The sequence below is a fragment of the Enoplosus armatus genome, chromosome 13 (assembly GCF_043641665.1).
Source record: "Enoplosus armatus isolate fEnoArm2 chromosome 13, fEnoArm2.hap1, whole genome shotgun sequence".
In the NCBI taxonomy this organism is placed as follows: domain Eukaryota; kingdom Metazoa; phylum Chordata; class Actinopteri; order Centrarchiformes; family Enoplosidae; genus Enoplosus; species Enoplosus armatus.
This window is the reverse complement of record NC_092192.1, coordinates 14,522,095-14,549,144: the sequence shown is the minus strand read 5'-3', so window position 1 is coordinate 14,549,144 and position 27,050 is coordinate 14,522,095. Positions and strand designations below refer to the sequence as shown.

Here is a 27,050-nt window from a genome sequence, read left to right as displayed (position 1 = left end):
TTTTGGTCCTACATGTCATCAAAACATACAAACAATTTTAATGAATCTCTCCCAAGAGTCTACACTGAAACTGCACTCCTGAAAGTCATTTAGATTTTGTAGGTATCCTGGACACAAACGACTAAAACCTCAATAGGGTCAGTGAACCATCACTGCAAAACTAACGAGCATAAATTGCACCGACTTTATCAGTAGTCTGTCAGGCCACTTTGAGCTAACACTCTGATGTTCTACTCTACAGGCCTAGTAGTGACCACGGTCAAACCAGGAAGGCTCAGGAAGAGATAAGCGCGAGTAAATATAGCAGTTGGGTGTAATCCACTTCGTACATTTCATTATCCAGTGAGTGCTCATCTCATGCAGCATCAGTGGAGGAGGCAGTTCACATCAAGGGTTTAGTTTGTTCCCCAGAATAAATTTATTCAAGTTGGGACCATACAAACCTAGTGAATGACAGGAGGAGGTATCAGATTTCTTTAACAGGAATGACATTGGTAAAGAGGGTGTGGAACGTTTAAAATCATAAAGATGCACAACGTACAGCCATCGCCCACAACTAGCGGTGAGACACTATAGTTTGTTCCCATAAATAAGGCAGAATGCAGAGTCCATAGAAATGGAAAGTTATTACATTTAGCCAAATTGGACAGTGATGTGACAACATGAATTACATGACTTTCTTCAGCTCATCGTACAACACCAGCACAAAGGCGCCGCCCATGCCTCTGAGCACGTTGGACCAGGCTCCCTTGAAGAAAGCCTTGCCACCCTCATCGCGTGCGATCTTACGCCAGCAGTCAATGGTTCCGCTGTACATGATGTCCGCTGAGGAAGGGAAGGAAAGAGCAGAAATTAGATAATATGGATAGAAATAAAAACGGGACACAAAAAGGCATCAGAAAATTGCTTTCAGGTCAATCAACTGCATGTTCAAGTGACTATACATAATAGCAATGTTTTATCAACAGTATGTCAGCTGGGCTGCAAAGGCATCCATAAATACAAATAAACTCACCTCCTTTACGTCCAGACTGCATCATCATACGTCTACGCACGGTGTCGAAGGGGTATGAGGTCAGGCCAGCAACAGCGGTCACACTCTGCGCAATCATCCAGCTCACCAATATGTGGGTGTTCTTGGGATCCGGAAGCATACCTGTAAATACAGAAGGGAAAAAATATTACCGATGTAGAAGCTGCAGACTAGCCTTTTCAGAGGTTTGTGTGTATGTCAATGTAAAATCAGCATACCCTTAGCTGTGTCATAGATGCCAAAGTATGCAGCCCTGTAGATGATGATGCCCTGCACAGACACGTTGAAGCCCTGGTACAAGCCTTTCAGGCCATCAGACCTGGAGATCTTAACCAGGCAGTCTCCCAGACCATTGAACTCTCTTCCAGCTCCAGCCTTTCCCACATCAGCGGCCAGACGGGTACGGGCAAAGTCGAGGGGGTACACGAAACAGAGAGAGGTGGCTCCAGCAGCGCCACCAGAGGCCAGGTTACCGGCGAAGTACCTCCAGAACTGGGTGCGCTTGTCAACACCGTCAAGGAAGATCTTCTTGTACTTGTCCTTGAAGGCGAAGTTGAGGGCCTGGGTGGGGAAATATCTGATGACATTGGCAAGGTTACCTCTCCAGAAGGAAAGGAATCCCTGCTCCTTGGGGATACGGGTGACACAGTCCATGATCCCCTTGTACTGCTTATCTGCGGTGATCTGCTTGCTGGCATGCTGGACCTGAAATAATGAAAAAGAAAGCAACAATTCAGTTTAAAATAGGTAAGCCAAGTAACTGTTAAGCATATGTCAATCACAAGGTCTCCTTGTTGTGACCTTGGTACATGTTAAACCTGTAAAGGTTACTGCAGTTTCCATGCAAGTGCAATTTAACAGAGCCATAAGTGTTGACTAGCAATCAAATGATAATGGCTGCTATGCAGAGTCCAGGTCTACCAAACATTTGTCAGTTTGAGAGAGAGATAATCATCCTCCAACATAAATATATTAATGTAGTAAGATGAGCAGGGGTCCGTATAGGGATGCTTAGAAACAATGTCGTTGTGCAGGTTTCACAGAAAATGATGTAAAACTTGTTGACCGGGCTGTGAATGACTGTCGCCGGGCCTTAGTACAGCCATCTCACTCGCCGTTAGCTAACATCAAGCGGTACATTAGCCACCGCCAATATGTCATAGACAATTAAAGCTTAAATATAACCGACATTTTGTCTTGTGTTACCTGTCTATGAAATAGCGGCGTTTTAAATATATAAGAGGTGTTCCCGAGTATTTGTACACAATGTCCCAATATCTCTACAAGCGTTTGTCCTTTGTTAGCTAGGCCGGCTAAGGTTAACGTGAGAAGCTAACGTTAGCGGCCAGGCTCGTGTAGGTCATTTCCCATCACACGATGACCTCAAATCCTTGAACTCACCACTCCTAAGACGTTCGTTAAATCTATATTAACACATGCCACTGGGCTATGTAAAACTCTGAGCCTGAGGATACGTGATGACAACCGGCAGAGATAAGTGCTTAACTTTGTCCATTGGCAGCTAGCAAGATCACGCAAGCTAGCCGGCTAACGTAGTCAGCATACCGGAAGGCGAGTTTTTACCTGAAGGAGAAGCTTCACTCTCTCGATTGGGGCGACGGCTGTTTTGGAGATGGCAGCGGAGATGCCACCGGCCAAGAAATCCTTGGCGAATGAAATAGCTGTCTCATTCATGGTGCGATGTTCTTGATGTGCCTTTCAGTTAACCAGTACACTCGATAAACCCCCACTGCCCTCTACAGCTGACAGCCTTGCACAGACGAAATGGCCGATTGCGAAGCCACGCTCGGGATTTATATAACACAATGGATCGCGATAAAACACGGGAACTGTGATTTGTGGGTATTGGCCAATCCGTCGACGTCACGCGGCTCTCCGCCAATTAAACTGTCTGCATAGTGATGTCGTCATTCTGCGTAATTTTCTATGCCCTAGTCGAGTAAATCCTGATATCACAAAATACACGTGAAGCAACTAAATTTAGACAGAAAACCAAATGAGTTACTGCGTGGACTTGTTCTTATTTGGCTTCCTGCTCAGAGTTACGCCCATAGACCAATGAAGACAACGGCCTGGTTGTTACAGATCTGTGCTCTAAATAATACTGGAGGAAAGTCACAGGGTCGTACAGACCTCAAGGACTTCAGGGCGGCCTGTACACCATAATTACTAACAACATATTAACTAATATCAAACAACTCTCACTGAATGTGACGACGGTTAGAAAAATAAAACAACACAAACAATGTATGGTTGTTTTTCAATTTGGTGCATTCTTCTGAATGAACATGTTTTATATAACCTAGCCTATAACTTATTACATTTTAACAGGTGAACTGCTGTTACAGCTTGTGGACGTTTTCAAATGACACTTGAGTCTATTCACGCGTGTGCTGTTAGCAAATCCTCAATGTTATTGAATGTCAGATGTTTGATTCTGTCTCCAGAAATGTTCTTGAGTAGCAGTCACGTGTCTACGCCACGGTCGACACCTGCTCTGCTGGCGCCACAAGTTGTTGAGCTCACTTGTTGAAATGCTAGATATTGGGGTTTTTGGCGAGAGATAAATTGAGTAACTGCGTATCTTGGATGGCGACATGTGCCGAAATGCCAAAATAAAAGTTTCATTCATTCATTCATTCATTCAGATAGTCTTGATCAAAGTTGCCCACTAGAGGGCGGAAGAGACTTGATGTCTTTCTATTTCTTTAGCTGATGAACATAACCCCTTGACCTACAACATGCAGATGGACATAAATTACAAATAAGATATGAAAACATTATGAAACATTTGCTGTTCAATAAAAATAAAATGCTGTTGATGGCATTGATGGAATATTTTGAAATGTACCAAATGGTGACTAAAAGGGAACGGTATTTCTGACATCTATCTGTCTATCTATCTATCTATCTATCTATCTATCTATCTATCTATCTATCTATCTATCTATCTATCTGCCACACATTGTTGACTTCCTGTTGCACCTAAGATCTCAATGTTGGGACAATATGTTCTGGTGGATGTGGATCATATGTTCCTGTAACAGTTTATGAAACGACCTGTGTCTTATTTTAAGTCTCATCGAACAACAGAACTGGAAGCAAAATATGTTTCTCATTAAGATGATGCCAGCTGTTGAATATAGTTATCTCCATGGCCTCACTGATAGCTTATTAACCATGTTTAGTTTGGCCACACAAAACTCAGATAAGACTATTTGGATTATTGAAACACCAGCTGTAAAGTAAACACCTTTATCTCACTGTAATAATCCAATGTTCACATTATTGGAGTACTTGGATCTGTATAATTTACAGTAACCTGTACAAGTGTTATGTAATGCATAGGGTTGGCCAAAGGGAGGAGCTGCTGTGATGCAGCGAAGTCAGTGTCAAACCTCCTCTGAGGAATCCTGCACATACACCAACTAGAGTAGAAGAAGACCAAGATAACGGTGAATAAAACCTGACATATCTGGGAATCTCACACTAGGAGTTGTTGTAAGTTGTAAAAGATAACTCATTCACTCATTGTGCAATATTTTGCAATTTCATCAAGAGCAGATTGTTTAGTCTGAGTGCAGTGCAAGGTCTCCATGTGCTGCCTTGGTTACTGTTGATAACAGTGCCGTATTACACAAATTGCTTTGTTGTTCTTGTTTGGTTGGATGTGCATTTGAATGACTCCCGCTGTCCTCTTGTATTTCTTACTGCCACTCGAGCATCCAGTTGAACAGGATGTGTAAATTAATCCACTAATCCCTCTGCTGTCTTTTAATTACAGTGAGGACAACAGGTCAACGGCATGCACTTTGCAATTTTAAATTGCTTTTGTTCTCTTTTAGTGAGAGGCAGCGGTGGGTTTATTTAAGCATATTTTTAGTGCAGTATTTTTGCTGTAGATTTCTTGAACTTCAGGGAAATGTTTCAAACAAACACCTATAAATTGCCTTGAAAAAAATCAGCGTTGAGAGACTTTTTTAAAAAGTAGATCTGATCTGCAATCAATCTGTTGATTTGTTTTTTAACCAAAACCTTCAAGGAGGCTTTGTGACTTCTTGTGTCCTGCAGCAGCTGTGTAATCAAACCCGCAAATTCCCAGGAGGGAATAATGCAGAGAATGGAAGGCTTTGCTATAGAGTATCTGTATACATGCACAGACACAAACTGCGCAATGAAGCCATTTGTTTGGGTAAACAAAAGGAAGGGAAAAAAGGATACATGCAGTGTTACAACTGAGTACCTCCGCTTTTAGTATTTCTCACTGCATGTCGTCTCCTCTGGACCAACCCTTTCCACCCACAGGTCAGCTGCAACAGTGGAACAAGTAAAGATTTCACAGTCCCAGTCCTGCTGTAAGCTGATACGAATGAAAAAGTCTGTGGGGCTGCAGACTGGTCTCCAGACAGAGGAGGGAACATATTAAATTTAATATTCAACATGTAAGCTCACCTCAGCAGACACATTAAGGCACCTGGGGGGGAACATGGTCCAATCAGACAGGTCCAAATGGGGCCAGAAGACAGTCTTGTTCTGCTTCTTATGGGTACAAAAGCCTTAATTTTAAGTTCAGTGTCAAGGTCAAAGCCATTAATGTTCATTGAAACACAATTCAATAACAAACAGTTCGGCTCATTGTGGATTAATGTGTGATTATTATGTTGGTATACTACAAATATGTAACCCCCCCCCCCAACATAATTGGCTTTTTAATACAGTCTATGGTTTAAACGTCATGTTGAAGCCTGAACGTGGCTGCTGCAGCCCAGCTGTTCTCCCACTGGAAACATTTTAACATCTCATGGGCATATTCAGTCTTTTCAGGGGCCAATCACATGGCGCCTTTAATAGAGATGCGCCATGCAGTCTCAGCGCTCTGCTCTCAACTCTGGCTGGACAACTGTGGAGCTGCGACGCAACCACGCACAACTCCAAATGCGACACAACTCGCGCTTGGAAGGCTGTAGTCTGGCTGACTGGAACTGACTGGTGATCAGCCGCAGAGAAACTTTTTGGATACATGTTTTTTGATATAACTGGGATCTGAAAAATAAATGGGACAACAGAAATCGCGAGAACTTGAATCGCTCCAGTTGTGTGCACGATTCAGTTTTGCCAACTTTGAGCGCTAAGCACCATCCGCCTCAGTCCGTGCGGGCGCAGCAGCAGAGGAGGAGGCTGGATGTGGCAGGAGACGGGTCACTGAGCTGCAGCGAGCCGGGTGCGAGTTTCCCAGTCCCCAACTCTCCAATGTCACCGGACAGGATGATGATCATTGGACTTCTGCTCAATGTGTTCTCTCATGGTAAGTAGTGAATTTCTCTTTTCTGACAGCTTGCATTTTATTTTAGATGCAGAATATATGACCCACCGTTAAGACTGTATCATTCATTTAGATCTGGTAAAGCTGGTAGTGGAGGGCTCAGAGTATTCCCTTTTGGAAGATATCTTCCAGTACCCAGAACTTGAACAGCAATACATATATTCCAGTTTTTCTCATGCAAATGTCTAGTGAATAGCAACAATTACACCCTAGGACACAGGACGCAGGATTTCAGTTTTCATTTCTGATGATAATGTTCCGGTGTTATTTAGATTCCCCAGAATCTGATAATAACTTAATCATAAAGTGGTAACTTTTTGTAAATGATCTATATGCACATAGTTTAGCTCATGAAACCCTGCAGAGGACAGTTGTCTCATTATTTAAAAAGAAAAAAAGGATAAAATGGGAAAGACCGAGTGTCTAAGCATAAAACAGAGATTTACTTCAAATTTAGGGATATTCTCAGTTTCACAGACATAATCAATAGTGTTTTCACAGACACTATTACAGCTTTGAATGAAACTTTTGAGCTGACCCTCAAAATAACATTAAAGAGGTCCATAAAATCAGTTTCCCATCCATTATAGCAGCAACCTTAGATTTTACATCTGGATGACATCATGAGTTCAGGTCTGTTATTTCTGCCTTGGACGCGTTCCAAATAGAGCAGTTCATCTCCCAAATATTGATTGGACTGTCCCAGCTCATGGGAATACCACGCATGAATTGTTAAAGTAAATTATGTTCTCCTTTACATGAAAGCATTTTGGCTAGCGCAGCACGCAAATCATTGACATTTTATATATAAGTTGTGCATTAGAAGTTGATCGGATGGAGGGTTAGCTTCATGGCAGGAACATAACGGACCCGTTTGTAGTGTCACAGTCTTTGACTTCGCTGATGATCAAATGGGTAGAAGATGGTGAAAGACTTCCCTGTGATACTTGATATAACAGTAGATGAACCATCTACCACACACACACACACACACACACACACACAAGCTCCTGCAAATGAGTTATAATCATTAATAATGTTACTGTGTCTGGATAAGAAATCTTCCAGTGGAGCATAAAGCTTGATAAACTGTAGTTGTTGATACTGAATTATGTCATTTGGATCATAAGATCATAATGCGATCCCTGTGCAGAAATACATGCACAAACTGTAATTGTTAAGGTTATTTCAGTAGTGCAGGAGGTGCAGGCTCCACTGCATCCAGGAAGATTCAGATAGTGTCAGGTGAGGCTGCCCATTAGAGATTAGTATCATAAAATGATGAATGCTTTCTTGTGAATGTCAAACCTTTCAGGCACCAAATATATCATCCAGTGTGTCAAAGCCACCTGCCAGGCACTTAGGTGGAATCACACCAAGAAAAGCAGTTATTTCCAAGCGCTGTTTAATAGAGATCTGAGTCATTGCAGATGCAAATTAGAAAGACTGTCATAATGTTGAATTCTACCATTATACCTAATTGCAAAATAAATTATTGGATTTAAATTGTGCTAATTGACATCCTTAAAGAAATACGTGAAATCTATGAACTCCCTAGACTTTAATCTGGTTTTGGATAAATCCGTAGTTTTCCAGCCTAATCACAGGCTGTTTTAGTAAATGTTAGTCTATAGTCTATAGGTCTATAACTATTGTATAAATATCCCCTCTGAACTGTAATCCATTTCATATAATGTTATTATATCTGGTCTTGTACTTGTACTCTGTGACCTAAACAATGGCAGTGGGAACCTTAGAGGTACGACAGCCTTCCCAAAATGTCTGTCACCACTGACGCTCCACAGAGCTCAGCGTTAACCAATGTCATCATTAGTGTGTCTTCACAAGACTGAAACATCCAGAATGAAAGAGGAGAAGTGCACCTGCCTGTATGGATTACAGATTTTCTGACAGTCCCACCTGCTTCATGGCTTCATACATTACAAAAGAAAACCTACATAAGAAAACACAAGAAGGATCCTGTGTCTAGAAAACACATTTTATAATTTATAAAGTGTTGTTTCCCCCAGTGTGTGACACTGATTTGACCTAATACTCAAATGACATATCAGTTACTCTCCATCACTTATGTTTATTGTTTGCAGGTGTTGTTGCATTCATCTGTTTCTTTTTCCAAATTAATAGCAGTGAAATGGAAAAAAAACATCTCACAAATAATGCATGAGATCACTTTGAATGTGGCCTGATAAATCAATGGAAAGCTGGCTATTGTTGAATGACATTAAACCCCGACGTTGACCCTTTGTTGCCAGGCCTTGGTGGATTATTGCTGAAGTCCCAGTACAGACTGCAACTGGTGACTGAGTGTTGCTATTTTCAGTACTTCATTTAGTGGACGTGATTGAGCCATAACACGGTTGTCATAAATTAATTAGAGCTCATTTTCAGGCTGTGAAAAGTTACACAGGTCTATGGTGGACTGATATCAACGTGCTCGAGCTGCTTCAGAGTTTGACTATTTGATATACACACTGTGGAGGGCTTTGAGTGCCCTCACCTCGTGCACACAGGTTCAGCTTCTTTATCGTTCCCACTGTACTCTGTACACTCTTCTTCTTTTTTTCCTCTCTCTTTCTGCTGAGGCATTGTCTTTATGTACACTGGGCCTGTAATTTAGTTTCGTTTAGGACGACAGCACACAAAGATTAAATTGGCAACCTGCCCATGGGACATTACTTAGATAAAAAAACATAAAATACACTTTCTGAATACACAATTGTTTCACTTATTTGAAGTTTTACTTTAAAAGAGTAATTTAAATTAAAATGCTCCCATCAAGGGTAACTTCAACATCAAAATGTGGGTTTCTGAATGACACCTGATTTCTGCTCAACTCACTGTCAATCTCATAAAATAGCACATTTCTTGAATGTTAATTTACATCATTTATGTGTTAGACTTAATTTGTTTTCTTGATCACACTTGACGGCACCAACAAAAATCCACACAGCCTGATGGAAGCTGTCGACCTGTGTGTCGCCGTTCTGGCCAAGAAATGATTTGGCATATCTGCACCAGGCAGCAGAAGCCTGAAATATTCACACAGCTCCACACATCCTGAGTGGCTGATGCGGCACCTGATGCAAGGATGTATTTTACCTGGAGTACAGAGGACGGATTTTTCCTGCGTGATGTGGCTGCACAATCCAGCAGCACAGCTCATTAAATGAGCAGGGCAACTGTTAATTCAGAGCATGAAATGACGATTCTTGTACACACTAGTGGAGTTGTCACCTTTGGATGCTCGGACCCTCACCTCATGCTGTTTATTATTATGCTGAACAGGCATAATCAAGTCATTTTAATGTCTTTTTTTGTTGTTGCAGTTTTTGGAGCCAGCTGTGTGTTATGTGGTCACATAATATTCCCTTTTTGGTTGAACTTCTCCTATCTCTACTGTATGCCATAATAATGAGAATGGTCACACCTTGAGTCACTTATTCCTCACTGCATCATGCAGACGGCTGCATAGCACTGCATATGACTCCAGCGCTGGAGTCGTCTCTGCGGGGTGCGCGCATATAAACTGATTAAAGCAAGTGCAACTGTGCTGCACTCTTCAAAGTCTCAGTCACGCAGAGAGTCGGCCTTGTTAGCTTTCACAAATTGAGGAGCAAACAAATGTGTAATTCGCCCATGCATGCAAAGAACGTTTTGGGCAATTTTGGGATCAAGGAGTCTTTGTTACATCTACAACTTTTTGGAAAGAAGCTAGCAAGGCACCTGTCTCAGCCAGTGGTGAATGATTAAATGAAGTTGCAGCTTTGTGTGAAGACAGGGTGTTGTTGGGAGGGGGCTCAAGCTGTTCTTTGGTTATTGAGTGAGACTGTACAGTATGTTTATTCCTCATTCAGATGCGACGTGTTATTGCGGTCATCAGTGTGGACACGTGCAGTGTGGAGAGATTTTGGATGATTTGGCAAAAAGAAATGGAGGCAAAGAGTTTGAAGAGAGATATGAAAGAGGAAAATCATCATCATCATCATTTGCCTTGAAATAGCATGTAAAGAAGAGGAAACTCACTAATAAGAGCATTTTTACAAATGAAACAGACCTTATCCTGTTTCTTTAAAAAGAGCTGCTCAACTGAGGTTGCCCAGGGCGGTGCCTTTTCCTCATAACACAGGGAATATGTGCAAGCTCTTAAGCATATGTTTAATGTTAATAGAAAGTTTAATGTTAGAAGACTATGAGCTGGTTGGTGGAAAGTTTAGCTAAATGGATTGCTCAGCAGAAAAGACTGTGTCAATAAAGGCCCAACAAGAACTGATTAACCAGCCGTGTCCTCCCAGAGGAAACACCTCTGTCCACTGGTGCACAAGTACCGGAGAGGCCAACAAATAGGAAGTTTTCTCCAAATCACATTATGATTCAATCAAAACCAGAAGTGCTCAGCAAAAAGTCAGAAACAGAAATGTCTGTACAAACCCTGAATCAGTGCAGAGATCCTGGATAAACCCTAATGGCACAAGATGGTGGTGAAGTGTTTCTAATCAAACTTTACTGTGAGAAATAAAGGCATTTTAATTTTGGGCATGAGATGGGGTCAGTCAGAGTTGTGTTTTGTTTATTTTTAGGCTTGGACCTAATCTACTAGTTGCTGTCGCTAATGTTCACAAAGACCTCCCTTTCATTTGCCATCTGCTCAGTCCAATTTTTAATAAATATATATATTTTGAATGTAGTAGCTTAAATCAAAATTAGAATAGGCATTTTGGCAGGAAAATAATTATGATGACTTACAAACATGCTCTATTGTCCTTCAGTTTACTTGCTCCCATTTATTAGTCCCATGTTTTCCAGTATGGTCTCATAAGGTCAATTAGTGTTAACATTCCATTAACTGCACAGTATATTGGGGATATTCATATATTTAGTTAGCACATATGAATACTATGTTGCATTTACACCAGCCAGGATAAGATTATATGGGGTAAAGCTCAAATATGCTGGTTTTAGGTCAATTACAATTGTCTGCCACAAATGAACACATTAGGACAGCTGCAACATTAGACACTTCAAAGTTCAAAAGGTTTGTCATTACGGATATAAAATACTGTTGAATTTAGGGCTATTTTATCAATTAATCTGCATATTATTTTCTTGATTAAGTGATCAATTGTTGGGTCTATAAAATGTCAGAAAATACTGCAGTGTAAAATGCCCACCACAATTCCCCAAAGCCAAGTTGACATCTTCAAACTGCTTCTTTTGTTAAACTGAAGTCTGACCGTAAAGAAAATACATACATTTTATAAGATATCTAATTTAAGAAAACTGGAGCTGAAACAAGTGGATTTTGCTTGAAAATGACTTAAACGATTAACCAATTATCAAAAAAGCTGCGGCTTAATTTCCTGTTTTGACTTATCACTTCAGAGTTGAAATGAAAAAAATCACAGTTCCAAAACTATAGCCACCATATTCCAACTCAGACCTCAGCAGGCTTTTATGTGGAACATGAGTGTGCATGTAAACACACTGGTTTATGTACAGTCCACTCAGGAATCCCATTGGTTTGACTGCAGGTGAGGTGAATGAGCGCAAGTAGTAACAAGTCGTGGCAGTCGTGGGCACGTCTCTCCAGTCTCACTTTGGCTCCGTCCTTGTCGCCTTGTTGCCATTTCCTCCTTGAGCCTGCGACTTCCTTCCAAGAAGTCCCTTCTGTCGCGATCCCCCGAACACATTCTCACATCAGAGTCGCACTCTCCCGCCACGGTCTCCTCTCGAGTCAAATTGCCGCCCAACAATCTGGACTCTCTGCTGCCCCGTCCCACGTGCTTGAAAAGACGGAAGAGAAAATCCGCCGAAACCAGTCCCCTCCCTGTGAATGTCGGTGTGTGGTTTGTCGTTCACGGCGTCAACCTTCATCAGCTTTGCCTCACAAATTCTATTAATCACCCCAGTGAGAAATCAATAGGGTATATTATGGCTCACATATCACAGTAATTCATCTCCCATTCGCTTTTCTCTCCTTTTTTCTTTTTTCTTCATGCACACACACTCAGACCAACAGCTCCCTTAACGCAGACTTTTACTTTAGCAATTTGTTGCATCTCAAACAGCATAATGTGAGCACAGTGCTTCTTCATCATCATGACATTAAATAATTTTCATGTTATTAAAATAATTATAACCTGTCTACTGGACAAGATTTAACAGAGCTCTCTGTGTGTGTGTGTGTGTGTGTGTGTGTGTGTGTGTTTGCACAAAGAAAGACTCAGAAACTGAAATTGCTGATAGTCTCTCTTTATCAATGTTAAGCCTGAGGGAGCAAACACTGTGCTGCTCAAACAGGAGATTATATGAGGCCCGTTTAGATTGCAGCTAAACATGGCGGAATGTAATATTTTGGCATAATTATCAAGGTATCATGATACATAGATAGGCAGGAAGGTAATCATCACCTTTACATACCTTACACCCCCCCCCCCCCCCCACACACACACACACACACACACACACACCTCTCCCTGTGGAGTCACTGCAGTAGCCTTGGCAGGTTTCCTGCAGCGGCGATGAAGCGGAGCCTCTGTTTATGATATGTCTCATGCCAAAGTGAGACGTGGACCTCATGTGGCGCCTGAGATTGCAAAACATGCAGCAGCAGAATTGGATTGCAGCCGTGCTTTGTGCCGGCAGTCAGCGGGAGCTTAATCGAAGCGTGTGACCGATGTAACACAGTGCTGCGTGTGTGTTTTTATATGAGCTTGTGCGATGTATATGTTAATGTGCTGAAGCATAAGTACAAGTCAGGATAAGATAAGTACAGATATTTGTTAACAGGCATTAAGTTCAAACGTGAACATTTACTCCATTTATTCCTAGTTGCACAGCATATGTTTAAATGTCTGCCAGTCTATTCCCTTTTAAAAAGTGACAGGATAGAGCAAATTAAAGAGATAAAGCAGGAAAAGTGCGTGCATATTGCCTACCCAAGCTATTTTCTTTCTCTGGAATCACTGTGTATAAAATGTAATTTGTGGGGACAATTATGTGTCACATTTGAGAAAATTAATTTCCTGAAATGCTCCATCAGAATGCTTTTTTATGAAGAGGCCTTTCTTTTTTTTTCTCGTCTCCCTCGGGCTGCCTCTGGCCTTCCTGCATTGTGTTTTTCATGGAGCAACAATCATTATTATGAAATGATTTGTAGTTTCTCACTTCCAGTCATTCTATACAGAACACTGCCAATCAAAACACTCTTAATGCTTAATGACTGGGGACCAACACGACTGTTTTTCTACTCAATAATGTATTTGTTTTAGAGGAACACATTTGTACTCACCTACTCTCATGCAACTTAATGGGATGAATCCTTTTCAAAACATTTACAGCTGATGCAATGCTACAATATCTTTAAGCAGCATGTTTTGTAGGTGCAACACTTGCTGATGCATCTGTCAGATGAAAAGTGTTTGCCTCAGACTATTTGTCTGAGGGAACTTCAGGGGGGAAAACATCCCCATAGTGGACATTTGATATGAGTCACTGTCTGAATGTGATATCCAGGTTGAGTCTTTGTTCGAAAGCAACATTGGAAGCAAAAGTATATTGGTTTGGTTGGGGGAAAAAAAGATGAACTGTGCAGAGTAAATTGGTTTTGTCTGTGGCGTTACATGTGGAGACAGTGTCTGACTTTGGTGAAAGGCTTGTTCCAAGTGGAAGGGACCTTGCTGCAAAAGGTTTGGCCCCCAGCTGTTCATGTGTCCTTTCACAATAATAACAGCAGGGCTTTTGTACGAGATGTCCAAGAGTACATGCCTCTGAAGATACAAAATATGTCACATGTGAGAGGTTCAAGCACCACACCAGCATTTTTACATCTTAAAGCCCATTTTGTCCTGTATATCTTACACTGCTACCAATTATTTTCAGTAGCATATCACATGTTTTTAGATTGATGAATGCATGTTTACTACTTTCCAGATAGCTAATGGTTTGTATTCATACCAGTGTGGCAAGAGTAAGATATGCACTTGCTTGAGGAAGGTAATCCCTCACAGTACATCAACATCATGTAGCCTTTAATTTTTTTTGCCAAAATGTTATTATTTGTCACATGGGAAGGAACTATTTTGGAAATGCTCCCTTGTTAGTAGTTCAAGTACTCAGAGGAAGATCCAAGAGGCATCCAAGACTTGAGAGTTGGCTGCTGAACAGCATCCTTCTCGATGCAGGAAACTAACAAATTCTCTGCTCACAACATCCCTGTTTGGTCGTCTCATAGGTTTTATTTTCTGACAGCTTTTGAACGTAATGCTCTTCGGCAGCTGACCCTCAAACCTTGGATGTTCACGTTTCTATGAAGCACTTGAACAGAAACAAATTGAATATTGCTAAAATCCTTATTTTAGGCAATTTGTTCTACCAAAATCAACAATTTAACAGTAAGTAATAGGAGATTATACAACAGAATGCAAGATAAAAACTTGAAACTTGACAGGACAGCATCATAGATTCATAGACTTTCACTAAATGTATGTGTTGAGCTCACTGATCCAGGAGCATTGCGGCTTATGGTAAGAAAGATGAGGCTAACTCACGGTACCTGGCTCCACACAGTACCACAATGCGAGGTGACTGGCAGCTGGAGTGTTTCCAAAAGCCCTGATGGACTCTCATCAGCACAAACACTGAGATGATGTGCTGAAAAAATATGACAGTGCATTAATAAAAAAGGTATACTGTAAGACTGTGTACATAAAAACATTAGAGAGAAGTCCCAACGAGAAGATGAAGAAATAATTATGCAATATTTATAACCATAACATAACCCGATAGTGTAATTAAATTATCTAATAGACTCCTGTGTTTCTATGAGGAACACTGAGGTTTCGCCCACGTCGCTGCTCTATTACACTTGTGTGCTTTCAATTTAATCTGCCTTGTTGAATATTATAGTAACCGGTAGGGCAGCAGTGGAGTGCACTCACCTTGCTCTGTTGTCTTAATTACAGCCTATTTAGCTAAAGGACTAATACTGGATGATGGGAACATAAACCCAGCTGCTTTGCACAATACAGCAATGCACATATTGGTGGTAATGTTGGCCACTGACAATATCAACCTCTCCTCCAGGTGGTGTGCCAGTATCTGCATCCTTCGACTGTCTGGTGGCGGAGCAGGGCTGCATCCAGGAGCAGTCCTGCATGGTGCTCTATCGCCTGCTGGAGTACTGTGCAGCTGAGGAGGCCGTGTCGCCCCTCGGCCCAGACGCCCGCATGGAGTGCCTGGAGGCCCAGAACTCCTTGCAGCATTACCGCCCCCTTCAAGTTTGCAAGTGTCAGCGTGGCTCTCGCAGGGAGGAACACTGCCTCAGGGTCTACTGGACTGTGAGATTTGCAGGTGGGTTTAAGCATTGCCATCTGTGTATGTGTGTGGGAGGGGGGGCTTTTTGAATTCTCAGCTGCATAATCCCTGTGACAATACTCACTGTTCACTGTTGTTTTAGCATATGATGAGTATGAAGTGTCTCCATATGAAGAACTGCAGTTAAATCTGGTGAGAAACATTGAGATGTCACGTATGGCATCCATCATGGCAGGTACTGCGCTCATAACCAATATTTACAAGTTTGGCACTCACATCACTGTGTGTCCTGTTTTTTATTTCCTGATGTACATTACACTGTTTTCTTCCTGACGACCTCCAGCTTCCTCTCTTTCTGTGGACGGCCAAAACCAGTGTCTGAAGGCTGCCCAGGACTGTGGCCTGTATGAGAAATGTGGCTCCCTGCGGTCAGAATATGTTGTGGCCTGCACCAAGCGAGCAACAGTGTCTGACAACAGCTGTAACCGCCAGAAATGCCACAAAGCCCTGCGGCGCTTCCTGGAGCGCGTGCCAGAGGAGTACAGCTTCGCTCTGCTGTTCTGTCCCTGCTCTGACACTCTGTGTGGGGAGCGCCGGAGGAAAACCATCGTCCCATCATGTTCCTATGAGGAGAACGGGAGAGGGGAGGAAAGAGTGGGCAAGCCCAACTGCCTCAGCCTGCAGAACTACTGCTCCAGAGATGAGCTGTGTAGGTAAGACGGCTGTTTTTGGTGTAATGTTACAGAACATTAAGTGCCCCTAATAAGGGTTCCAGCATAGAACAACGCAGAACAGAAGAAATGCAGATTTCACAATATGGCTGCAACTAATGATTTGTTCATTATCAATTAACCTGCTGATGATTTTCTTAATTAATCGCTTGGTCTAAACAACTGAAAGAAAAAGTTAAATATGCCCAGCACCATTTCCAAGAGCCCAAAGTGACGTGTGAAATAGTGAAATAGTTTTTGTTATCTGACCAACAGTCTGAAATCCAAAATTTTAATTTTGCTGTAATATAAGACAAGGAAAAGCAGCACATTCTCACATTTAAGAGGCTGGAACATCAAATGTTTGGCATTATTTCTTTAAAAATGACAAATTATAAATTAATTATCATAATGGACTAATGTTTCAGCTCTAATAGCACATGCATAGTAGCACGTATCCACGTTAGTGTGCTATTAACGTGATACATATTCCAGCTGACCAGAGAGGACAGCCATGTAAATCAGTGGTGCTTTCAAGCTATGAACCTTGTTGTCACCTATTCTATATTCAGGTTTGTTGGGCCTCAAGGCCTCAGAACACAGCTTCCTTTTGCATGTGGTAAGTAGCCGTGTAAGCACCATGATACAATCCAAGATGTCCTGAAAATAACAGAGTGGAAGACACCTGGTTGTGACTTACATTTACTTGGTATTTAGCTCAAAGATCAAAGTCTCAAAAAATAAGGAGTCCATTTTTACTTTGAATTTATCCTTTCCTCTCTGATACTAGTGGAACATAAGCAGGTGACAATGCTTTAGGCCCAAAACAACTAAAGAAGAATTAGATGTTTGTCAGACAGATAAGAGGGACAGGCGGCGCAGAGCAGTTTGCTTATAGTGGCCCAGAATTCATAGCTACACCCCTGCTCATCAGTGTGACTATAACAGCTTTCGTGAGGCCAGTTTTAGTCTGTACTCTCTCTGCATATTGTTCATAGATGTGGAGGACTTGCTTACATTAATTACAGTCTAGTCTGTGCGTAAATGTTACAGAGCTTATTTAGAGAGTTATTTCTAATAAGCTGAGTTATTTGAAACTGAGAAGGTCATGCAAAATCTCTGTAGCATTAGTAACAGATTTAAAACAAGAAAAGAGGGGAGCCTTCACTACAGCTGACATGAGGTTCTTCTGTTCCACATGCGTAGCTGCCATGTGTGTCTTCTAAAAAGTGTGGGAAAAGCACAGAAACACTCATCACATTCATACAGCGTCTACCTGCTTTAAATCATTGATGAAATGTCTGAGTGATTCTGAGAAGATGTTTTAGACGACGTGTGCATGTTTAAAAGAGTAATTGTGAACTTCAGGCATCTACTTGTAAAAACTACAGTAAACCTCTGAGATTAGCTGTCACTGTCACCAGGATGTTATCCTCACCCTCAATACCAATGATTGCAAACAAGTAAAACTACTTTGACAAAACTACTGTATACGTGTGCAGTTCATTAAAGTGATTAAATTTACTTCTCAGTGCCTTTCATACGGTAGCCAGGTTACCAGCTTTAGATGGGTGGTGTTGGTGGGCTACTGAAATTTCCTTGAGTTTCACCACAACTACACATGATTTTAATGCAGCATATGGTTTTAATGTGAGTGCACAGCTCTGTTTTGCGTTTTGCGCTCTTACACTATCTTGTTGTTTTGTGTTGCTTTGTTTTAGCTCGACCTCGAATCCCAAAATGGAATCATTCAAACAATTTAAAATGCACACTCTGTTTCTCTGTGCTGACACATGAAAAACTCTTCTGTGTTTCAGTATTTCTATGTGTGTGTGTTTCAGATCCCGGTTTGCTGATTTCCAACACAACTGCCAGCCCTCCCCTCTGTCTGCCTCTGGCTGTATGCGAGAGAGCAGAGCCATGTGCCTGAAGGCCTACGCTGGACTCATAGGTGAGATGGAGGAAAATAAATGAAAGAGGTAGAAGAGGGTGAAAGAGGGAATAGTTCAGAAAAACAGAGAGCTGCTCATAGGGCTCGTTATTGGAAATCATGAGTAGTTGTCTAACAGTGATATTTGGCTTATGTCATTTTCATTTTCTTGCACAAAATAACTCTACAGGGGATCATAAATGGTCAACTGCCAACAGCTGCTGCTCTGGGGATCCAGTCAGCATCAATTTAAAAAAACTTGATTTAAAAATTGCATTTCCAGCAGCTCTACAAAAATGATCCAGGTAATATTATTTCCTTCTGTTTCCCACACTGTATTTTTCAAAAAGTAATTTCGTGAATGTGCAATTATCAGTATCGAGAGGTGGGAAACTGGTGACACTGGATCTCCAGGGCACTAATATTGTTAGCAGACTGCGACTTACCTTCCATAGAGGTGTGTGCTGAAAATGAAAATCTTCTGCCTAAGGGAAATATTACTTAAAAAGTTTGTAAAGTTGCTCCTGTAATACGACTTTTGTCTTCTTTCTGTAACCAGGCACCATCATGACTCCCAACTATGTGAGCAACACCAGCACAGAAGTGTCCCAGTGGTGCACATGTGACGGCAGTGGGAACGAATGGCAGGGCTGTCAGCGCATCCTGCATTTGTTCAGTAACAACATATGTCTACGTGAGTAAAAATGTCATGAGGTTACAGCATGCAATACAATACACCTTCAGGGCCGCATGTCCATAGTGAGTAACAACATAACAATAATACAGTAATAAAACAGTTTGGGAGTTTCCTGCATGATATATGTGCAGCTACCAGGATATAAGGCCATGTAGATACACAAGTGTGTGGCGTAACTTTCTGGATGTTTAACCTACATGTGATCTTTGGTTGGCCTTGTTTCCTTTTTCCTGGTGGTGTCTATTTAAGAGCCACTTTGCAGACCTGCTCTGGGGGCATTCGTCGTATGTGTTCAAGCCATCTTAGACGACAGTGTTTCATTTCTGAACGAACCTTGTTTATGTTGCATTTGGTTATTCGCCAGCACCTAGCCCCATATAGCAGAACCGGCTTGATGAAGGTGTTATACAAGCGGATCTTGTTTTTGAGGCTGTAGGTCTTGCGTAGGTGCTGCATGCTTTCCCAGATCTTTACAATCATGCAAAGACTATTTGAAATCATATTTCTCACATGAATGTTGATCATATCAGCAATATTCATGACTTGTGAAGTTATTCTAACTTTAAGAATCAGTGCATACACTTGGAACCTATTTGGCCATTTACTGTATGTTGATCTCGTGTTGTTCACACTTCAGGGTTTTGTTGCAATTCTTATGTCAGTAATCGGGTCTATTATTATTACACTTTGTGGTGTTTAAATATGTTCTTAAGAGGTTTTAATAGAAGCATTAACATTTGATTGTTGTTGCAACTCAATCCAGGAATTTGAGTGACAAATGTTTCCAAACTGTTTTGACGCTAAGTAGCTCATCTACAATGACAGTTGAATGTTCAGTTCTTCCTGTGTCAAGATAATGACAGAGGAAATGTTACCTTTTAGATGTCAAATCTGAGGATAAACTAAATTGATCTTGAGATGCTGCTCAAACTGAGCATTTTATAATGTGCATTAATACAGAATTCAAATGAGGTGGATCATGATTGATGATTGAGAGGGCAAACCATTGAACCGTAATGTTTTCTTATAAATAAATTAATGGCAACAGACTTGTGTCTGGTTGGCTGCCAAATGTGAAAGTGATTTCCAAGCTCTGTGGAGTCAATGAATCCTTTCTAAACATAAAGTGGCTTCTTGTTGAATTGTTGCCAAACCAGCAGGGGTGGAAAGAACAGGAAAACATCAGACTCCAAAAGCACTGTTACTGTAAAATGTACTCACAGTAACAACTATTATTATGTACTGTAACTGGTAACTATTACTTTCATATTTATTTTACTAATGTTAGATAAGCTAAAAATACAATGGATCAACTCTTGAAGTTAATTTTCATCACAATACAGTTGGGCAGTTTTGTCATGTTTAGGGTAAAACAAGACTAAGAGTCAACAGCCACACCACAGCCAGCCTCTATGTAGAGCTAGCTGCTAATGTCAGCATGTTAACATACTCATAACAAGCTCCCATGAACAACGCTGGGCTGTGAAGCAAACTTGGCGTAGTGGCCGCATGGGGTATTGCAACTTCTGGGATCATCACATGATGCACACTGGCCTAAAAAGCATTTTCCCATTACACAATCATTGGAAAAAGGAACCGCTGTGAACTGAATTGCACATGCATATAGTGCACATGCTCTATAGGCCCGAAAGACCTGCAGAGGCTTTTTTTGGCATAGGTGCCCAGTGAGCAACTTTCATAGCATGAATGGGATGCCATCTTTGAACTCAGTATCAGTTCTCCTTGATAGACCCATGGCTCATAATGACAATGCTAATATGCTAATGTTTAGCAGGTATAATGTTTTGTATAACATTTTGAAATCAGTACTAAACAAAAAGTACTACTTTGGCTGATGGGGACGTCATTAGTCAAAATTATTACAATTCATCCTGAGGGGGACGTGGATGTATGAACCAAATTCAATGGCAATCCATCAAATACTTGTGGAGATAAATCAGACTGGACCAAAGTGGTGGACCAGACGATCTACCGATAGTGCCATCCCTAGAGCCATGCAACTAACGTGGCTTAAAAGTACAAGTCACTTTCTAACCAACATTCAAATGTATTTTATATTTGGGAGCTCTAACTTTGCTTTTAAAAGTCACATGATATTTTGGTGATGCTTCAAGGATGAATAACGATGTGAACCTTATGAAGATGGCCCCTGCTGATTCTGTCTCAGGCAATGCCATCAGCTCCATGGGAATCTCCGCACCTCCTCCTGTGGAAAACACTCCTGTGCCAGCTTCTCAGGCCCCCCCGCGCATCTACCAGGAGAGGGTCCACGTCAGCGTTAACACGCTTCCTGAATTCAACAGTGTAAGTGCTCGCCACTTCTTCACTGTCTCACCATATGCTAGCGTTAGACTCTTGCTAGAAGCTGAACTGAAGAAGAGGTTGACTGTATATCAGGTGGTAACACCTAAGTATCACCAGGGACTGTAGCAGTGAGTTGGGCCCAGCAGCTCCCTCCTCTACCCCTGCCTCTCATTGTGGCTGAGGATTAGCCGTAGGTGTTTGCAGCATTAAATTCAACCCTTACTGTTAATATTCATGTATGCACACCCATCTGCTCCATATTCCCCATTTTCTCACCATTTTAATTCTTCCCATTTCGCATTTCTTCTTCCTCCTATCCCATTCCCACTGCTGGGCTGCATATCGGACATCCACATATACCGTTTATTTAGAGATGAGTTTCCCAATTATTATGTAGCACTGAAGTTTAGATGATGCATTCTGATGCCAGCAGCAAAGTGAATGTCTCCTGTAATAAAACAGTTTCCTAAGATGTTATTAAGCTTTAAATTCGATTTGAGAAACATCTCAAACTCAATTGCCCATTAAAATTTTAAAATGGAGACTGAATAATGGATTGCTACGCTACAACAGTAGCAGAGAGGAGAAACAACAACTGATCTCTAGTTTTGATGCCAGTGACATATCAAGGCCATTTTGAATAAAATTTAAAGAATAAAACTGATAAAAGAGCTGATCTGAACATGTATAGGCTCAGTCTCTTTTCAGCGAGAACACCCTCATACCATCCTCTCTGTCTGTGTTCAAGTAGAGGCTTCACTGTATTGAGGGCTTTCTCAAAGCAGTTAGTGGAAAGAATATGTGGACCATGAAACCCTTCAACAGTGAGAGGTTGCTGAATTATGATGCTATCCCTATCAAGTGCAAACGCCAGGTAAAGAAGGAAACACTATATAGATTTAAGTTCTATAAAATATTATTTTGATTATTCACATAAGCCTTTACAATTTTTCTTATTTACACAAGTACCTTTAGACAAAACCGCTGAATTTTAAAGTTAAAGCAGGACTGAGCAGAAATCAATATTTCACTGTCCTCCCTGGTTCAAAGGTTAAGTTGTGTTGCACCTCTGACCACATCCAGCATCACTGATGGGTGTGGTTGTGCATGGTCAGAAGTGTGCTAGTGAGCTAACCTGCTAGCATGTTTACTGACCGACTGACCGCTATTGGCTGTGTGAGCTATTAAAGGTTATCTAGTAGACCACACTGACTGAGGTTTGCAATGTTGTTTTTATGAGTTTTTATTTTTAGGCTTTTGCCTGGCGACAGACTCACATATTAAAGAATTTGATAATAGAATTGTGACACAGAAATTTGACATAATTTATATTTAAGGGATCCTTAAATGTAGTTTTCAAAATCTCATTAACTGGAAGTTATTGTTCCATTAATATTCATAATGGCTGTATACAGCTGTATACAGCTGTATAAGTGGAGAGCAGTGAGTGTGTTTACCTGTTTATATATAGTCTCCTCCTCACAGCTTTGCCCTCCACAGCTGCAAATCTGACTTCATGCTGAGTGGCCTTATGTTTTAAAGTGCTTGTGTGGAAGGAGTCACGCCTGTTTGATGCACCCTGGAAATGTCTTTATACTGTGTTTATATTTGTATTCCTGTCAGCAGACAGGAGTAACTTTTCTTTTCTTTTTGGATTTTGGTGTTGATCTTGACCTGGGATTTCTGCCAATATATGATTATTGTTTTCTTAACCACGATGATACATGGTTGCTTTTTATAGATACCGCCAAATCAGACTTAATGTATGATAATATATAACAAATGTAAGTAAGGCTTGCTTGCACTTATTTTACTATCTCACACTGTTATAAACAGTTTCACGCACCAGGAGGCCTGTTGGTTTGGTCTAAAGTTGTGTTCAGACAGAACACAAAGCAAATTTATTGTGCAGTGCAATCACATACAAAGTCAATGCAAAGATGTGAATAGGCGCGAAATCGCGACACAAACAGATTTAGTGACGTTGTGTCACCAAACAAATAAATCTATTCTTGCCATCTGTGGGCCCCCGGAGCTCAGATTTAATGTCTTTACAGAAAAGGAGAGGGCTTGGAGAAAAGTGAGTGAAACCAGAGTTTTGAAAATAAATCTGTTCCTTGATTCCAGCTACCTGTTGTACTTAACTACAAACCAAGTTAGCACTAGCATTAGTTGCCTTCCCCAGTACTCCCACTGGCTGTTGGAGAAATACTCCAAAAAACACTCTAGCAGCTGTATTCGTGTGAGGAAAAATTTGCTTCGCGTTTGCTCTGAACACACCTTTAAAAAGAGCTTCAGGAAATATAGAACGTACAGAAGTGCTCATGATTTGTATGCAGATGCAGAAATTTAAATAAAATCCAACACAGATGAACTTTAAGTGTGTTGATCACACAGAAAATACAGAGGGTGGACACAATAAAAACAACACCTGAACAACATGAATCACAACAAATATTCAAAAGTTAACAAAGAAATGTAACACTATTCTGGCATTTGTTGTTGAAACTCTTAACATAATAGGTTAGCTTCTAGGTTGTTTTGGCTGCAGCTTTAGGATATTTTCATGTGTCGTTTTAAATTCTGTGTTGATGTAGACTTTCTCTTGAAGTTTACATCCTGAACTTCCCTCCACACTCCACCACTTCTGTTAATTGGAAGAATCACTCTTTCCCCTGCTTTTACAGATGGAGGACAGCGAGGAAGAGGAGCAGCAGGAGGAGGAAGAAAGCGAGGAATTCAACGTCATCCCACCGTATTCTGAGAAGGACTCTAACATTGAATCGGGGGCTAGAGGGAGTAAACGCGGAGCAGCTAGCCGAGCAGTGCCCTTGTTACTATTACTGCTGCTGCCCACACTCATCCTGGACTGGGAGTGCTGGAGCTACTGAAGCCTCCGTCTCATTCTCTGCTCATATTTTACTCTCGCTACCACTTTCAAATCCATCACAGCACTCAGAATGAACCACAGAGGACATTTGCCAGGAAGAAATGCTCCATTTCTTTCTTTTCTTTTCTTTTTCATTTTTAAAACACCCTGGCTTTATTGTATGATTCAGTTTCTCCTATCACTGCCTCCTCAAGAGCCAAAAGATATCAGTAGTCCTGCAGTATCTGCCATGTCTTTGCTCGAGTCCTCTCCTATAGAAACGCAGCGAACAACGTGAGCAGATATATGAGTGCACGGGTGAATTTAGAAATGCTGTCTGGGCAAATACTCTATCTAGAGCCTGCTTCACACTCAAAGTACATCCCCTCTTTTAACAAGAAGCACATCGCCCAAGGCCACAACCACTATACACACTCCCAAAAACCATAACCAGTCTACTCCACGGCAACCAGGCCCGAGCACGGCTTTTGATTTCTATTTCATGACTCATGTCACATCCGTTTCTCTGTTGCCCCTTTGGCTCTTCCTCTCCCTCCTTCATACTATGGTTGAGTAAGATAATCCACTTTACAACAAGCTAATAGGAAAGTGCACCACACTTAAACTGCTTTGTGCCGTTGAAAGAAAAAAATGCTTTTTAAAATTGCTCCGTTTAAAAAGTGATAAAACACGAGCCAATGTGTTGTCACATTATGTATAATCTTATGCCTTCTCAACTTTCTTCTCACTTTGTGCACCATAAAGCAGAGAGCAACAGTCAATCTGCTCAGCTTCTTCTTTTGTTAACACGCCACTTAGTATTGTTCCTACCAGGGTGAGCGGCTAAGAATCCAACTACGGGCAAAGGTAATGAGATCAAATTCTGTTGTATAAAATTACGAGCAGAGAAAAGCAACATGAGCAGATACAGCACAATTCAAGTTGCTCAGCATGCAGGGGAAGTCTGGAGTAAGGCTCAGGGGAGGAAATAGCCAATTTACTGCTGTCATACCCTCTCACTTTTTTTTTTACCCTTAGGAGGTGTGTTTTTAGTGCTCCTGCCCCATCATGTGCTTTAGATGTTGTGAGAGCGAGATGCAGAGATAGGGACGGATACAGGAGGCTGTAAAGCCTGCTGGCTGCTCTGATCACTGAGCAGCACATTGAGCCATTCTCTCTGCCTGAAATAGCTTTTGCTGATGTTAATGATTTTTTCTCTTATGGCTCATTTTCTTGTGAAATTACGCAGCTGCGGGGATGTAGGTAAAGAGAAGTATATAGTGAAGTTTTTGCAGAGGGATAGTTTGCGAGAAATAACCTGTCTGAGCTCTGAAGTTATATTGTGGTTATACGTTGAAGCTACAGTAGGCAATATTATTCTACCCTCTGTAGAAGCCCTTGTTTGTACAGTCGATGTGATTGGCCGGTTACGTGTTAGGTAACCCTGATTGGTTGTTTGATTCAGACCCGGTCCAGTTTTTTAAAAGACTAAATACAAAGGGGCGGATGCTCACAGGCACACATTGAAGGAGCCAATTAGATGTTGTTAGTGGCATGCAATGGTCAAAATTCATTATTTCAACCAAAATTATAATTCAATAATATTTCCTACTGTAGCTTTAACTTTTAGTTAAAGTAATCGTTGTATGTAATGTAATAATTGCAGTGGTGCACTGATGGGTGACTTCAAACAGCAGTCCACTGACCTCACCGTCTTCAAGCAGATCAGAACTGAACATTTCCAAAGACATATAACAAAAAATCGTTCTTAGATGTTTGAGTATCACTTGACATTATTATTATTAATAATATTGACATGAAGACTGAACTTTTGATGAGGACAGACAGTATAAAGGCAGAAATGCTCTGGAAGCGTATGAGCTATGCTTTTGCAAATGCAGGTCCATCACTCCTTCAAACTTGGGTTTGATTTTTAGAAGTCAAAGTAGGACTTAAAATGTATGTTGTAAGGTTAGTAGACCTGCAGTGACTGTTACCCACCTCGGGGCAAAATGACATCATGCAGGTTTTTGACCACTTTCTTGTTGAGAGTTTGGCTACAGGGATCTAAGAAGTGGGTGAGGAAAAGGACAGTTAACAAAGCTCTGAAGTGTGACTGTGAGCTTAGTGGGTACAAGAAAATGACATATTTGGACAGAATATTTGAAGTAAAAGTCTAGCTGGACAACCAGCTGGTATTCAAATGTATAAACCAGAACCAGACCACAGAAGAGATGTGTTGATAAATAAACATGCTAAAGAAACAGTGTCGCCGTGCAGTCTCAGTGATGCTGCTTATTCAAATCTCTCAGCTGCAGTTATTCATAAAGCATCACATGAACAGCATCCAGTGCCAAGTGTCAGTAATTGCATCCAATGCGCTCTGGCCTTAATGACTGAATGTGAGTTTACATGTATTTTCACATTTCAATAAGTTTGTTTATATTTGTAAACTATGTAAAGTAAACATTTACATTAAACATGGCTTGTATTTTTTGGTGAGTTAAGGAGTTTCAAAGAAAAAAGAAAAACTTATTCTCCATCCATAAATCAAAGATCAGAATATATGTGAATATTCCCCAAATTAGACAACTTTCAGTTTGTATCTTGACTATGTACAGTACTTTGTTTCACATGCTAACCTTCTTTTAAAGACATATCAAACATGCCAAATAATTCTGACTGTAATGTGTAATAACTGTAATTTTGTGACATAGCAGAACAGTGTGCCGATTTGTTAAAAGAACAATAAAAGTCACATTAGTAAAAAGTGCCTTTGAATGACCAAGAAATTACTGCTGTGTATGAC

At 41.0% G+C, this 27,050-nt stretch overlaps 2 protein-coding genes across 2 annotated transcripts; one reads left to right on the top strand and one right to left on the bottom strand.

Moving 5' to 3' along the window:
- Positions 1 to 394: 394 nt before the first annotated feature.
- LOC139294789 (ADP/ATP translocase 2) lies at positions 395 to 2,808 on the bottom strand. Its single transcript, XM_070916714.1, has 4 exons — positions 2,618 to 2,808; positions 1,252 to 1,738; positions 1,016 to 1,156; positions 395 to 825 (listed from the first exon to the last, which is right to left on the bottom strand). The coding sequence occupies exons 1-4, from the start codon at positions 2,726 to 2,728 to the stop codon at positions 668 to 670; spliced, it is 897 nt and encodes a 298-aa protein (XP_070772815.1). The 5' UTR covers positions 2,729 to 2,808; the 3' UTR covers positions 395 to 667.
- Positions 2,809 to 6,304: 3,496 nt separating this feature from the next.
- On the top strand, positions 6,305 to 24,263 carry LOC139295726 (GDNF family receptor alpha-4-like). Its single transcript, XM_070917977.1, has 8 exons — positions 6,305 to 6,359; positions 15,480 to 15,746; positions 15,853 to 15,945; positions 16,054 to 16,423; positions 18,262 to 18,371; positions 18,910 to 19,044; positions 21,236 to 21,372; positions 24,060 to 24,263. Exons 1-8 carry the CDS (start codon positions 6,305 to 6,307, stop codon positions 24,261 to 24,263), a joined length of 1,371 nt encoding a protein of 456 aa, XP_070774078.1.
- The last annotated feature ends 2,787 nt before the right edge of the window (positions 24,264 to 27,050 follow it).

What these genes read in the sequence shown, in the direction of transcription:
- LOC139294789 (XM_070916714.1), bottom strand. Translation starts at nt 2,728, where the DNA reads ATGAATGAGACAGCTATTTCATTCGCCAAGGATTTCTTGGCCGGTGGC. An exon ending in GAGTGAAGCTTCTCCTTCAG is followed by an intron (nt 1,739 to 2,617) that starts GTAAAAACTCGC and finishes TCATTATTTCAG; the next exon opens with GTCCAGCATGCCAGCAAGCA. An exon ending in CATCTATGACACAGCTAAGG is followed by an intron (nt 1,157 to 1,251) that starts GTATGCTGATTT and finishes CTGTATTTACAG; the next exon opens with GTATGCTTCCGGATCCCAAG.
- LOC139295726 (XM_070917977.1), top strand. Translation starts at nt 6,305, where the DNA reads ATGTCACCGGACAGGATGATGATCATTGGACTTCTGCTCAATGTGTTC. An exon ending in GGCCTACGCTGGACTCATAG is followed by an intron (nt 18,372 to 18,909) that starts GTGAGATGGAGG and finishes TTCTGTAACCAG; the next exon opens with GCACCATCATGACTCCCAAC. An exon ending in CGCTTCCTGAATTCAACAGT is followed by an intron (nt 21,373 to 24,059) that starts GTAAGTGCTCGC and finishes CTGCTTTTACAG; the next exon opens with ATGGAGGACAGCGAGGAAGA.